The sequence below is a fragment of the Falco rusticolus genome, chromosome 5, assembly GCF_015220075.1.
Source record: "Falco rusticolus isolate bFalRus1 chromosome 5, bFalRus1.pri, whole genome shotgun sequence".
Lineage (NCBI taxonomy): Eukaryota > Metazoa > Chordata > Aves > Falconiformes > Falconidae > Falco > Falco rusticolus.
This window is the reverse complement of record NC_051191.1, coordinates 57,155,663-57,167,016: the sequence shown is the minus strand read 5'-3', so window position 1 is coordinate 57,167,016 and position 11,354 is coordinate 57,155,663. Positions and strand designations below refer to the sequence as shown.

Below are 11,354 nucleotides of genomic sequence, written 5' to 3'. Positions count from 1 at the left end.
ACGGGAGGATGCAGGTTTAGTGCAGCACTTCCACTGCCTGTGTACGTTTGTGCTCCCTGGGCCCTCACTATGACTTGCACCTTACCCATTTTTGTAAACACAGAGGGACTCTCCAGGGCTTGGAATGGGCCTTTTCTTGCCTCCTCCTAATCTCAGACATTCACAAAGGCTCTTTCCTGCCCTGCACAGCCCTCTCACAGGTAACTGTTGGGCTGGTAGCTGGAGCAAAGGCCCATGCAGCCCCCCTCCTCCTGCAGATGGCTGGTCCAGGGCCAGCAGAGAACAAGCTTTTCTCTAGGGTGGTCTTCTGGAAGGAGCTGCATGGGCACTCAACAGAAGCCTGCCTCCAGACCATCCTGGATATTAAGATAACAGCATGACCTTCCTCAAGCCCAAGCCCTAGTAATCCAATTTCCTTTTTGCAGCCTTCGGCCTTGCCCACCAGCAAATTCACCTGCAAAACACTCAAAACAGTCACAGCAGTTTTGATATAATTTATTTGTCTTGGTCTTTTTTTTTCTTTGCATAGGCATAAATTACAATCTGTTGATTAAAAAATAGAATGAACAAAACAGTGCAGCATTTGCAACAGGCTACAGCATCAAACACAAACTCATCTCCTGCCTGTAACCATCTGTTTCTGCAGGGCTAATTCATAACACATGTGTAGGGCAAACTGAGGAGGGAAATGGGAGTAAATAAGGGAAGTCTGCTCTGACAGCTGTTTCATGTTTCTCCTGCCTCACCAGGCTCATCTGCATCAGCACTAGGATTAAGTACCCCTGGGCACACATGCTGAAGCAGCAGTTTAATGTGCCCTCTTTTTCTTGGCAGCTCAGATAAGTGTTGCAGAAATCCTGCAAGCTGCTGCGGGAGAGGCAGCTGGCCAGGCGCTTCCATGCGGGCGCTCAGGCTGCAGCCCTGCACCAGTGCAGCATCTGGGGGCTGAGAAACTGCACATAGCCTCAGCATGCCTTTCCGGGATCCTCAGCAGTCAGCACGGTGAGGCCTCCAAAACCAGCACTATCCCTTAGAGAAGGGCATAAGCCCCCAGGGTGACCTCCTCTCACTGGTATCTCCAGGAGTTTTTGCCTCAGAACAGCAGAAACTTTCATCTCCCAGGGACAGGGCAAGCTTGTCTTGTAAAGCCAGATGCTCCCCACCCCACAGCCAGCAAGTTAACACCCCCTCGGAAGGGGCAGAGACCCTGCTCCAACTCCATTCTCAGGAAAAGAGGTCACTCTTTCCCACCTCTCACCAGTGTGCCTGATGTACTATAAAAAACATTTTTTCTTGGGCAAAGACCCCATCTACCCTGGCAGCCAGGGAGCCAGAAAGGACATTAAAAAAGGAGGTTTTCCAGCCTCATGGTTATGGCATTTGCTCCAGCAGCCAGAGAACCCCTGGGGAAGGGGGAGAGCTTAATCACTGCTCTCTCTTTATCATTCAATTAAATACAGGAGCTACTCTGCTGAGCCTGGGACAGGTCCAGACATACACAAAAGCAGAACTCTATGTGCACAGGGTACTCATGGACATGACTCCAAGGCAAGCACACAGCTGTAGACAAGTTTAAAATAACTTTGGCTATTGCTGCCAAGAATTAAGACTACACTCAGTATAGGAGAGAATTTATCATCACTGGATCTGGCAGCAGGACTGCTTTTTCCCAGGAGCAGGGCCTCCCAGCTCTGCAGAGGGTTACATGGAGTAACTTAACTTGTTAGAGAGGGGGCTGCATCCTTTGGGCTTGCTTTCCTTGCTTGGAGTAAGCAGACCCCTCCAGAAAGGGCACGCTGCCATCATACTCATCCCCTGGGGCTGGTACTGAGGAGCTCAGGGCTCAGCACACATCAGGGCACGATGAAGGGAGACACTTCTTCAGCCCCTTTTCTCTATGTCCCTTGCCCTACAGTGCTTCAAGCAGGGAAGAACAGAATGGGCATCAATTCATGGTGCCCCGCCTGTGCCCAGGAAAGGACAGTCCCAGGGAAAGGATGATGCCAGCATCAGACAGGGCTGAAATGCTAAAGATGAGCCCTTTAGCTTTTCTTTCAACAAAACACAAGTGTGGAGGCTGTATAATGCCACCCAAGGACATAAGCCAAACTAGAGCATGATGCAGGCAGCCAGGAGGTGAGGCAGCCAGATGGCCCTGGCACTCCTCAGCCTGGGGAAGGTCCCTGTGCATCCCGCCTGCAGTGCCCTGCCACGGCTCCCCCCCAGCGGTACTGGCAGGATCTACGCGCCCGCTGCAGGCAGAACGCCCCATCCTGCTCTGGCACAGTCCTCTGCAGCCCAGGGCTCAGGGAACCAAGCTATGCCAGGGAGGAGAAGGCAGGAGGGAAAGGGAACCCTTCCAAGAGAAAGGAGGTCAGCCTGTGCCAGCCATCTGCCATCAGGGACCGGGAGGTGTCGGAGACGGCCCTGAGCACTGCAGGTAGGGGGAGGCCCTGTTGCTCCCCAAGGTGCAGAAGCATGCTGGCACCTGCAGGCCCTGGGGATTGCCCCATCTCCCACCCAAGAGACCACTGAGGCACAGAGGGATTCATGCCAAGCACTGGGGCAGCAGCTCCTGCTCGCTGCAAAGTCGCCTATGTACAGATGCAGCCGCAGGCAAGGGGCCACAGCCATGCGTTGCAGTCTCGGAGGGCATCTCCAGAGCAAGGGAAGGCAGGAATGCCTCTGGCACCCTGCCAAGCAGCAGTCCAAGGTCCAGAGGACCTTGCCTCCCAGGTCTAGCTACTAAGCCACCAACAACTCTAGGCCCATATTTTAAACAGCTCTGCTCATCTTATTCTAGCTTATCCTACTGTGTGCACTATTCGCCTACTAAACAAAGCTCTAGCCCTCTGCATCTAAGCCACTCGCCCAAGTGGCACCATGTAACATTCTCTGGTTAAGTAGAAACTGCATGGAAAAAGTCTCCCCCTCACCCCACCCCCCTTTGTTACTACAAAAAAATAATCCCAAACACCCCAACTGGAAAATAACTCCTTCCCACCCCCCCACCTTCCCCCCACTTAAAAAGACAAAAAAAAAACCTCAAAAGGGAAGCAGGCAACAGGAGTTTTCAATAGCATCATCAACCCTAATACCATGGAGACGGGGGCCCAATGGCATTGCCGAGACCCACCACAGCCGCTGGCAGCGGGAGCGCTCAAGCAGATGGGCAGCGGCACCAGGGCAGGCTCCGCCACCAACACACGCTGAATTTCTCCCCTCCTGCTGTCCTAAACCGTTAGTTTTACATTAATACTTCGTTAATACTGCCTTATTTCCCCTCTGCCAGCCCAGCATTGGAGGTCTGAAGATTTTCACTTGAACCATCACCGAGGCAGGAGGAGTGGCCCCACGTGGAGGGGGGCCACTCGGTGGCCATGACTGGTGGCTCCTACCTACTCCCGTGGCACTGAGCTGGTCAGCGCAGTCCCATATACCCCATCACGCCCAAGCCTGCATGAAGCACGTTGCAAAGTTACGTACCCCTTTCCCCAAGCCCCAGCGACGCTCCGCACACCATCAGAAAGGAGCAGACAAACAGGGATGAGGGGCTGCGCAGACCCGATAAAAAAATTAGCTTAAAAAGTTAAAACGTCCAGTACGCACAGAAAACAAGCCAGGCTGCGCTAGGACCCACGTGGGATGCTCTTGCCTCGCCACCCCAGTCCTTGGACGAGTGAAAGCTTCACCCCTTAAACGCCAGCTCTTCTCCTCCCCCGAGGGGAGCAGCTCCCCAGGGCAGCTGCTGGCACATCCCAGGATTTCTACGTGCAAAGCAGCGAACCAGACGCATCCCCTCCTGCTGTCAGCCCGGCAGCATCCTCGTCCCTCGCAGGAGCCGGGGGTCAGTGCGCTGGCTCCCCGTGCACGCGGAAGCGGTAGATGCAGGTGTATTTGGGGTGGCCCCAATTGCTCAGCACCCGGAGCTCCACCAGCTGGTATGTGCCCACAGCATTGCCCTTGGGGAGAGGAGGAAGGAAAAACACCTGAGCCTTTGAGAACTCTCACAGGCTCAAAGACCCCACAAGCCCCATTTTCTTCTTGGGGTCAGGTGCTCTGACAGCAAAGCACTTACCTCCAAGTAAAACGTTTGGATGGGGTCACCATCATGGTTGTAGGTGAACTGCCCAAGGAGAAGACCCTCATCCTCTCCCTCCTCCTTCAAGCCCTACAGAGGGACAGGGAAGCAGAAAGGGAAAACCGGGGCGATCAGACAGGGAGACCAGAGACAATGACTGCACCCAGGGCAGAAGCAGGAGACAGAGAAGCAGGCACGCTTGGCCCCTGCTCCTGCTCTTCCAGGCCAAAAGAGACAAACAGGGCCAGGGGCCAGTGGGGAGGGATGGGGCAGGGGGAGAAGACCAAAAGTTACACCTACTCGATTGCCTCTCTCCCAGTGTCACCCAAAATGCTTCCTGAAAGCCCAGTGCTCTCCCTCTCCTACCCCCCCCAGTACTGCTTCTTCCTCCTCTTCAGGATAAGAGCAGCCCCCCAGAGTACTTCACAGCCAGGTGTGGGGCTCACCAGCCCTCTCCCCCCATGCCCTTCTCCACCATGGCACCCTCCCACCACATCCCCCCAGTCCTCCCTCCAGTCTGGGCAAGGGCACTCACATAAACAGCGAAATCCTTGGGGGCACTGGGAATGGTCCCCTGGGGCGAGAGGGCTTTCGGGATGTGCTCCAGTGTCACGGCTGTGGGGCGGATGATGCTGGAGAGGCGGATGACAGCAAAGCCCTGAGACCCACGAAATGCCCAGCAGTTCCCAGGGTTGACATCTGGCTACGAACACAGAAGCAAGACACCAGCAATGTTATCACCATCAGTGACATTCTCCTCCATCCCAACATCAGCCTGGCCGCTTGCTTAGAGTGACAGCAAGAGCCCAATAAAACCCACCAAGCCCACGTGAGAACCAGCCTGGCTGGTCCTCCCTGTCAGTGGGGTCTCGCCCCGCCGGTGCCCACCTGCAGGATGACACGGGGGGACTGTGAGTGGAACCACAGGGGGATGCCAAACAAGCTCAGCAGTGCCGTCTGTGTCTCATAGGTCTCTGAGCAGCGGGTGTTGATGACGCTGGCCCCTGGCATGGAGAGGGGAGGACAGCAGATAAGCTGGGTGCCAGCACCCTGTGGTCCCCTCCCCAGGATGGCTGGCTCATCCAGGGTGGGCAAGTCTCCCCCACCACCCACCTGCTGACTCCAGGGCGTAGTCAACCATCCCCACGCGGTCCTCACTGTAGCGCTTCAGGGCCTGGTCCACGATAAGATGCACTTGCTGCGGCAGGAGCAGAGGGCACAAGACGGGTGAAGGGCCAGGGCAGGCATCCTGCTCCCCACCCGCCTCCACCCTGCAGGGACAGAGAGGGCGCAAGGACCTTCCCACAGAACAGCCAGGGGATGAATCACCGTGGCAAAAATGAGAGGACACGCATTTGGCTGGGAAGCCTCATCAGAGGTTGCTAAAAATACTCCAGACGAGAGGAGCTGTGCAATGAAAGGGCAGCACCCAGGCAGGCTGGGCTCCCTCATCCCCATCCGGAAAGAGGGGTTGGCCCCAGGGGAGGAGGGGTATTCCCCCAGTGGGTACCAGGCAACCTGACAGCCCACCCAGTCCTCCCCAGCATCATCTGCTGGCTCCTCCTGCCCCAACCTGCAGGATCGATGAGAGCTCTGCGCATCTGGAAAAGGGAGAGCAGGCCAGAGCATGCTTCTGGAGCCAAACCCAGCCCCAGGAGCTGGGACCCTGCAACACCACTGTGGATCTAAACTTTATGGCATGCATGAAGCTTGCACAGACTGTAGGGCCTGCTAATCCCAGCTTGATCCCTCCCTCCACTACCTCCGCAGGGAATTGCCAGCAACTTCTTCCAAAGCAAGCAGGCTCATTTTTTCCCTTGGTGTCATTTTGCTGAAATGCTTTGTCCCAAATGACTCTGCAGCACTGCTGGAGGACAAGGGTAAGCAAGATGCTCAACCCATGGAAACCTCACTAGCACCTGCCCCACCTTCTGATGCTTGAGCAGAAACTTGGATTTTGAGACAGCCACAGTCTCACAGGCATGGGGATTTGGCCACCTGCGACCTCTTCTGGGGCAGGGTGCAGGCACAGCCCAGGACAGGCTGGCAACAGAGAAGGGATGAAGGAGTTTCAGGGATGCTCTTGCCAGCTGTGATTGGGGCCAAGATCGATGTCCCAGCTGTAATGGCTGTCCTTACAGCTCTGCCATCTGCCAGGCATGTGTGCCAGCCCCACCCCAGCACACACACAGTGGGGCACAGCCCCCAGTTCCACACCTGTGGTCACCATCATGTCCCTGGGGCTCAGGCCAGCACTCACCTCCTCTGTCACCCCCGCAGTCCCCGCTTGCTGCAGGGCCACTCCAATACCGGCCTGAGCATCCCGTGCCGACAGCCTCCGGTCTTCCAAGACTCTGGCCAGGATCTTGTGTTCCAGGGCCTGGAGCTCCGCTTGCAAGTCTTCACGCTGGAGAATGAGGCCAGCAGCACCATCCCGCCGGGACTGTGACAGGAACTGACTGACCCACGCCGGGAACTGCGTTTCCACCTGAAACAGTGGGGACAGAGCTCAGCCCTGGGGCAGGCATCCTCATGCCTCCCTCTGCCAAACAGGGTGAGGATTGGAGGACTCACATCAGCCCGCACCGCCTTCAGTTGCTCCAGCATCCCCTCCACGTTCTTCCCCATCACCTCCTGGTCCGACTTGAGACCTGCCAGCTCCCTCCTCAGCGCTGCCACCTCCTGCTCCAGCTCACCCACCTCCTGCTGGAAGCTCCCTTGCAGGCTCTCCTGCGCTGAGCTGTGCCGGGAGAAAGGCAACAAAACCTCACGCTGACAGTCCCAACTCCCCTCTGCAATTTGGGGGAGGAGGTTCATCCCCCATCACCTGCTCCAAACTGTTTCAATTCCTGTGGCAGTGACCTTTTCTACTGCATCCTGCGGGAAAGCATCCCCAGCTTGCTCCTTGGCTGAGGGCCACAGTCCTCACAGCGATGCAAAATGATGGTGGCAAAGGTCATTTGCTGCAACTGCCTTTTGAGCCCTGCCACCCACCAGAGCACTTTCTTGCCGACATACTTGCATATCCATCCCTCCCCTCCCCCGCCAAGACCGTAGCACTCAACCTCTCCTTTGCCTCAAACAGACTAGACCTGGAAACCCCTCCTAAGCCTCGCCGTGGGGATTTCACCCTGCTACCTGCCTGCCCCTAACAGAGCAGCATCATCTCTGCCCTGGCAGCCAGCGTTACCTCCGCCACTTCGAGTTCAGCTCCATCAAGCGTGCCTCCATCTCCTGCCAGGAGAAGGGGAAGCTGTGAGACCTATGATGCCAGTGGTGAGGATGTCCCTGCCCAGGTACCACCACACGCTCACCCCCTTACCAAAGAGGCTTGTGCCATCTTCCCCAGGCGCTCGTCTAAATCCCTCTGCACCTGAGTTCGGAGGGCATCCAGCTCACCCTGCAGGGTGAGGGGAACATGGGGGAACATCAGAGTCCAAACCCACACGCACCCAAGTCCCCATGTGCCCCTCACGCCCCTCACCTGGAGGTGGCTGGTCATGTCAGTGCGGAGATGCTCCTTCAGCCCTGTATCCCGGCGGCTCATCAGTCCCTCCAGCAATGCCAAGACGTCCCCTGAGGGCGGCTCTCCCCCTGCTGCCACCGCTGCCGCCCCCCGCTGCAGCTCCCACCGTGACACCTCAGCCTCCAGTGCCTCAAAGCGCTTCTCCAGGGCCTGGAAGCGAGCCAGGAGCCGGTGCTCCCCCCGAAGCCCCTGCAGTGGCAAAGGCAGGGCACAATGCAGCCCCCACAGGGAGCTGGGGACCACCTGCTCCACAGGGATCCCAGTGAAAGAGGACCTAGGCCACCTGGTCCCCAGCGTCAGTGGCACTTTATTCATCTGCTGCTTCCCAGCAGCCAGCAGATATTGGTCCTGCTCCATTCCTGGGACACCCCCAGAGTGAGATGGCGACAAGCTGGGGGAGACATCTCCACCAACCCCCAGCACCTCCCCATCCCCTGGAAGGGTTCTTTCAGACACAGAACACACTGTCCCAGCTCTCACTGCAAGTCACCTGGGCCACCGCTATGCCTTACCTGGTCCAGTGCGGTCAGGTCCCCTGCTCCAGGCACATCAGAGGAGGAAAGCTTTCCAGCTCCCCACCACGAGAAGGTGGGGAGGCTGAATGTCGACAGCCCATATGGGTAGAAGTACCAAGCTCCTGAGCAATCGGGGGGATGAGATGGTTAAAAAGGCAAGCCAGTGATGGGCCACAGCAGGGGACAGGGCGGACATGCAGAGGCACAGCCATATCAGCATCAGCTGGGGTTACCAGGAAGCCCCAGCACAAGGGTGCAGATGCACCAGGGTACAAGGAGCTATAAGCACTGAGCTTAGGGCCATCCCATCCCCCACATACAGCAGTGGGATGCTCTGCACTGCCCCAGACATCAGGGCAACAGATTGAGCCAGGCCAACTCACCGTAGGCAGCAACAGCAAGGAGCAGGAGGAGCAGCAGCAGAAGCAGGGACCTCTTCAGCCATGGGTAGCGCCTGGAGCACAAAGAGGTGCCTGTAGGACTGCAGCCACGTTCCCCCACTGCAGTGCTCCTCTGGATGGGGGCAGAGGGAAAGCAAAGCCCAACCGGGCTCTGGCACAAGACGCCCACCCCACCATGCTGGGCTCTGTGGGGCAGCCCCTCTCTGAGATCCTGCAGGTTTTCCCCAGGCCTCCCCCACCCTGCTGTCCTGCCACCACACTCACCTAGAGAAGGGGACGCCACCCGTGTGGGGAGCTGTGCCGGTGAGGCGGTGCCAGGCAGCTGCCAGTCCTGAGAACAGCCACCCCACGAACCGGACTGCCAGGAGAGAAACCAAGCCTCAGGCAGAGTCCAACAGAGGATCCCTCCATCCCAGAGGATGCTCCCACAGAGGGGGATAAAACCCCTCTACCCAAGCAAGGAGCAGCACACATGGCACACGGAGAACAGAGATGCTGATGGGAGAAAGGTGCTGCTAGAGCACCCCCACCCCCACCCCCAGTCCTCCACTCACCTGGGGAGGTGAGCACCTGCCAGAGGAAGGAGCCTACTCGAGAGGCTGCGGTCCTCAGCCCCGACCCAGAGCTACTCTGGCCAGAGTAAAGTTGACCTGGAAAGGAAGAAGCGAGGCAGTAAGTCACTAAAAGAGAGTCTGTGCCCCTGTGCATTGCCCAGGGCAAAAGCTTTGCACAGGGGGTGGCATGCAAAGGCGGCTGGCAGCACCCTGGGCACAGCCATGTCCTGGGCTGGTCCCCTTGAGGACATCTCCTCCAGCACCGCTGCCACTGCAGAGAGGCTGGTGCATCCCTACCTGCGTAGTCGTCTTCCGAGGAGTACCCAGACGAAGAGGCGTAGGTGTCATACATCTTGCTCTCCAACAGCCCATTGATCTTGCTGGACTCTGCGTCCCCTACGCCTCTTCTCCTCCTGCTGGAAAGCTCCCCACCTGGCCCCAAAACAGCATCCCCCTGAGAAACCACTCACCACCACCCCTCACAGGGGACAACCTCATCGGCTAGCTTGGGGGGCCTGCCCCAACGCCACCCCCCCACCCCCCCCCGATGCCCAGGGGGGTCCCCAGCTGCCGTGGGAGGGAGGACGGGCTCACCCCAGTATGTGCTGCTGTCCAGGGCATCATCCAGCACAGAGCTGCCCAGGGCGGCGAGGCCCCGGCTGCCCCCCAGGTAGGACTCGCTCACCAGGGACTCGCTGTAGTAGGAGGTTTGGGTGCCCGGGGAGGGAGAGAGGCGCTTGGTGCTGCTCGATTTCCTCCTGATCGTCCTGCCGAGGGCGAGAACGGCCCCATCGGCCCCGGGCGGTTACGGGGTGGGGTCACAGAGCACCCGGGGAATTCACAACCACCCCTCGGCCGCATCACTTCCCTTTGCCGCCCCCCTCCCCCGTACCAGATGGCAGCAGGTTTCAGGGTGCAACCACCGCTTGCGAAAGGCCCCCCCGCCCCTGCCGGGGCTGCTGCCGCCGCTTCCGCTCGCGCTGCTGCGGTTTTCCGGCCCGCGCTCGCAGCGCAGCTCCCGCCGGCGGTACCCGGTGGCGGCCGCCTGCACCGGGGCGGGAGGGCGCGGGGGGGGGGGGAGACGGCGCCTTTACCGGGGCGGGGTCGCAGCCAGTGCCAGGGTGGCTGTGCCCACACGCAGCGAGTTACCGAGTTTGCTGTCACACTCCCTGCCGCGAGCCGCCCTGCCGCCCCCCCCCCGTTCCCCCCGGAAGGCGGCCGGTCCGCGGCGCGGGATGGAGCGCCCCGGCCGCGCTCGGGACGAGGGGGTCCCACCCGGCCCCCCAACCCACCGACCTGCCGGTGCTCTCCTTGAAGGGGAGCTGTTGGCCCCCCAGCAGAGAGCTGCCGCTGCTGCTGGTCGTGGCATCGTCGTCCCCGGGGTAATAGCGCGTGGTGATGAGACGCTGGCTGCGGCGGGACATGGCGGCGGCGGCAGGGGGGGGCGGGTATCACGGTACACCTGGGGAGCCGGGAACAGAGGGAAGTGTCAGTGCAAGGAGACCCCAGCACGCACCGAAAACCCCTCCCGCGCAGGCGGCCGTGGCGTGCCCGGTGCGGCCGGGGGCGCTACGAGCCCGCCGAGGGGCGTCTGCCGGCCCGGGCCATCCCCCCACCGCCGCGGAGCCAGCGCCGCCGCCTCCCCTTATAGGGTCACAGCCGCCTCCGCTGCGCCGGCACCCGCCCGACGGCAGGGCCCCTGCCCCACCGAGCCCCCGCCCGGCGCGAGCCGTGCCTCCCGCAGCTCCCGCCCCCCGCAAACCCGCCGCGCCCGCGCCACCGCCCCACGCCAACCCACCGGCGAGCCACGCAGCGTAGGGCGGCCGCCCGCAACGCCGCTCCCGGCCGCCGCCGCCGCCGCTGCGCTCCCTTTTGTTGTGCAGGGGAAGCGGCCCCGGCCCCGCCCCCCGCCCGCCCCGCCTCGCGGCACCGCGCGCGCGCCGGCGGGGGGGCCGCTACCCCCCGGGCCTCTAGGGGCCTCCTCGATATGCCATTATTATTATTATTATTATTATTATTATTATTATTGTTGTTGTTATTGTTATTGTTATTACTGTCATTTTCATATTTTATTTTATTTTGCTTTATTTATCTCATTTTTATCATCCCCCCTGGGGGCGGCCGACGGGGAGAGCCCACCCCCACTTCCCGGTTGCCCACGGGGAGCCGAACGCCTGAGCCCGGGAGGTGTGTTCCCCGCCACCCCAGGGCCAAGGGCAGCCCCCGGGCTGGTCCCACGGGTGATGCAGGGCCAAAATGGGGGCTCCCAGCTGCAGA

General features: G+C 59.8%; 1 protein-coding gene across 3 annotated transcripts; it reads right to left on the bottom strand.

The window, feature by feature from the left end:
• Positions 1 to 479: 479 nt before the first annotated feature.
• Positions 480 to 10,982, bottom strand: SUN2 (Sad1 and UNC84 domain containing 2). Of its 3 annotated transcripts, XM_037387726.1 has the most exons (18): positions 10,876 to 10,982; positions 10,374 to 10,539; positions 9,672 to 9,844; positions 9,375 to 9,509; positions 9,078 to 9,173; positions 8,788 to 8,881; positions 8,506 to 8,576; positions 8,120 to 8,244; positions 7,566 to 7,796; positions 7,404 to 7,481; positions 7,272 to 7,315; positions 6,656 to 6,821; positions 6,342 to 6,569; positions 5,195 to 5,279; positions 4,970 to 5,085; positions 4,617 to 4,784; positions 4,079 to 4,171; positions 480 to 3,962 (listed from the first exon to the last, which is right to left on the bottom strand). In XM_037387726.1, exons 2-18 carry the CDS (start codon positions 10,499 to 10,501, stop codon positions 3,849 to 3,851), a joined length of 2,145 nt encoding a protein of 714 aa, XP_037243623.1. In that variant the 5' UTR covers positions 10,502 to 10,539; positions 10,876 to 10,982; the 3' UTR covers positions 480 to 3,848. The 3 variants fall into 3 exon arrangements, 2 of the variants coding, with proteins under 2 accessions (XP_037243623.1, XP_037243624.1); XM_037387727.1 differs by lacking the exon at positions 10,876 to 10,982 and having other exon boundaries at positions 10,374 to 10,768; XR_005104300.1 differs by lacking the exon at positions 480 to 3,962 and having other exon boundaries at positions 4,617 to 4,780.
• Positions 10,983 to 11,354: the final 372 nt, after the last annotated feature.

Coding starts and splice junctions, on each gene's coding strand:
- SUN2 (XM_037387726.1), bottom strand. CDS start 10,501: ATGTCCCGCCGCAGCCAGCGTCTCATCACCACGCGCTATTACCCCGGG. Junction 6,570..6,655: donor TGAAGGCGGTGCGGGCTGAT/GTGAGTCCTCCA, acceptor CCACTGTTTCAG/GTGGAAACGCAGTTCCCGGC. Junction 3,963..4,078: donor TCCAAACGTTTTACTTGGAG/GTAAGTGCTTTG, acceptor CCTCTCCCCAAG/GGCAATGCTGTGGGCACATA.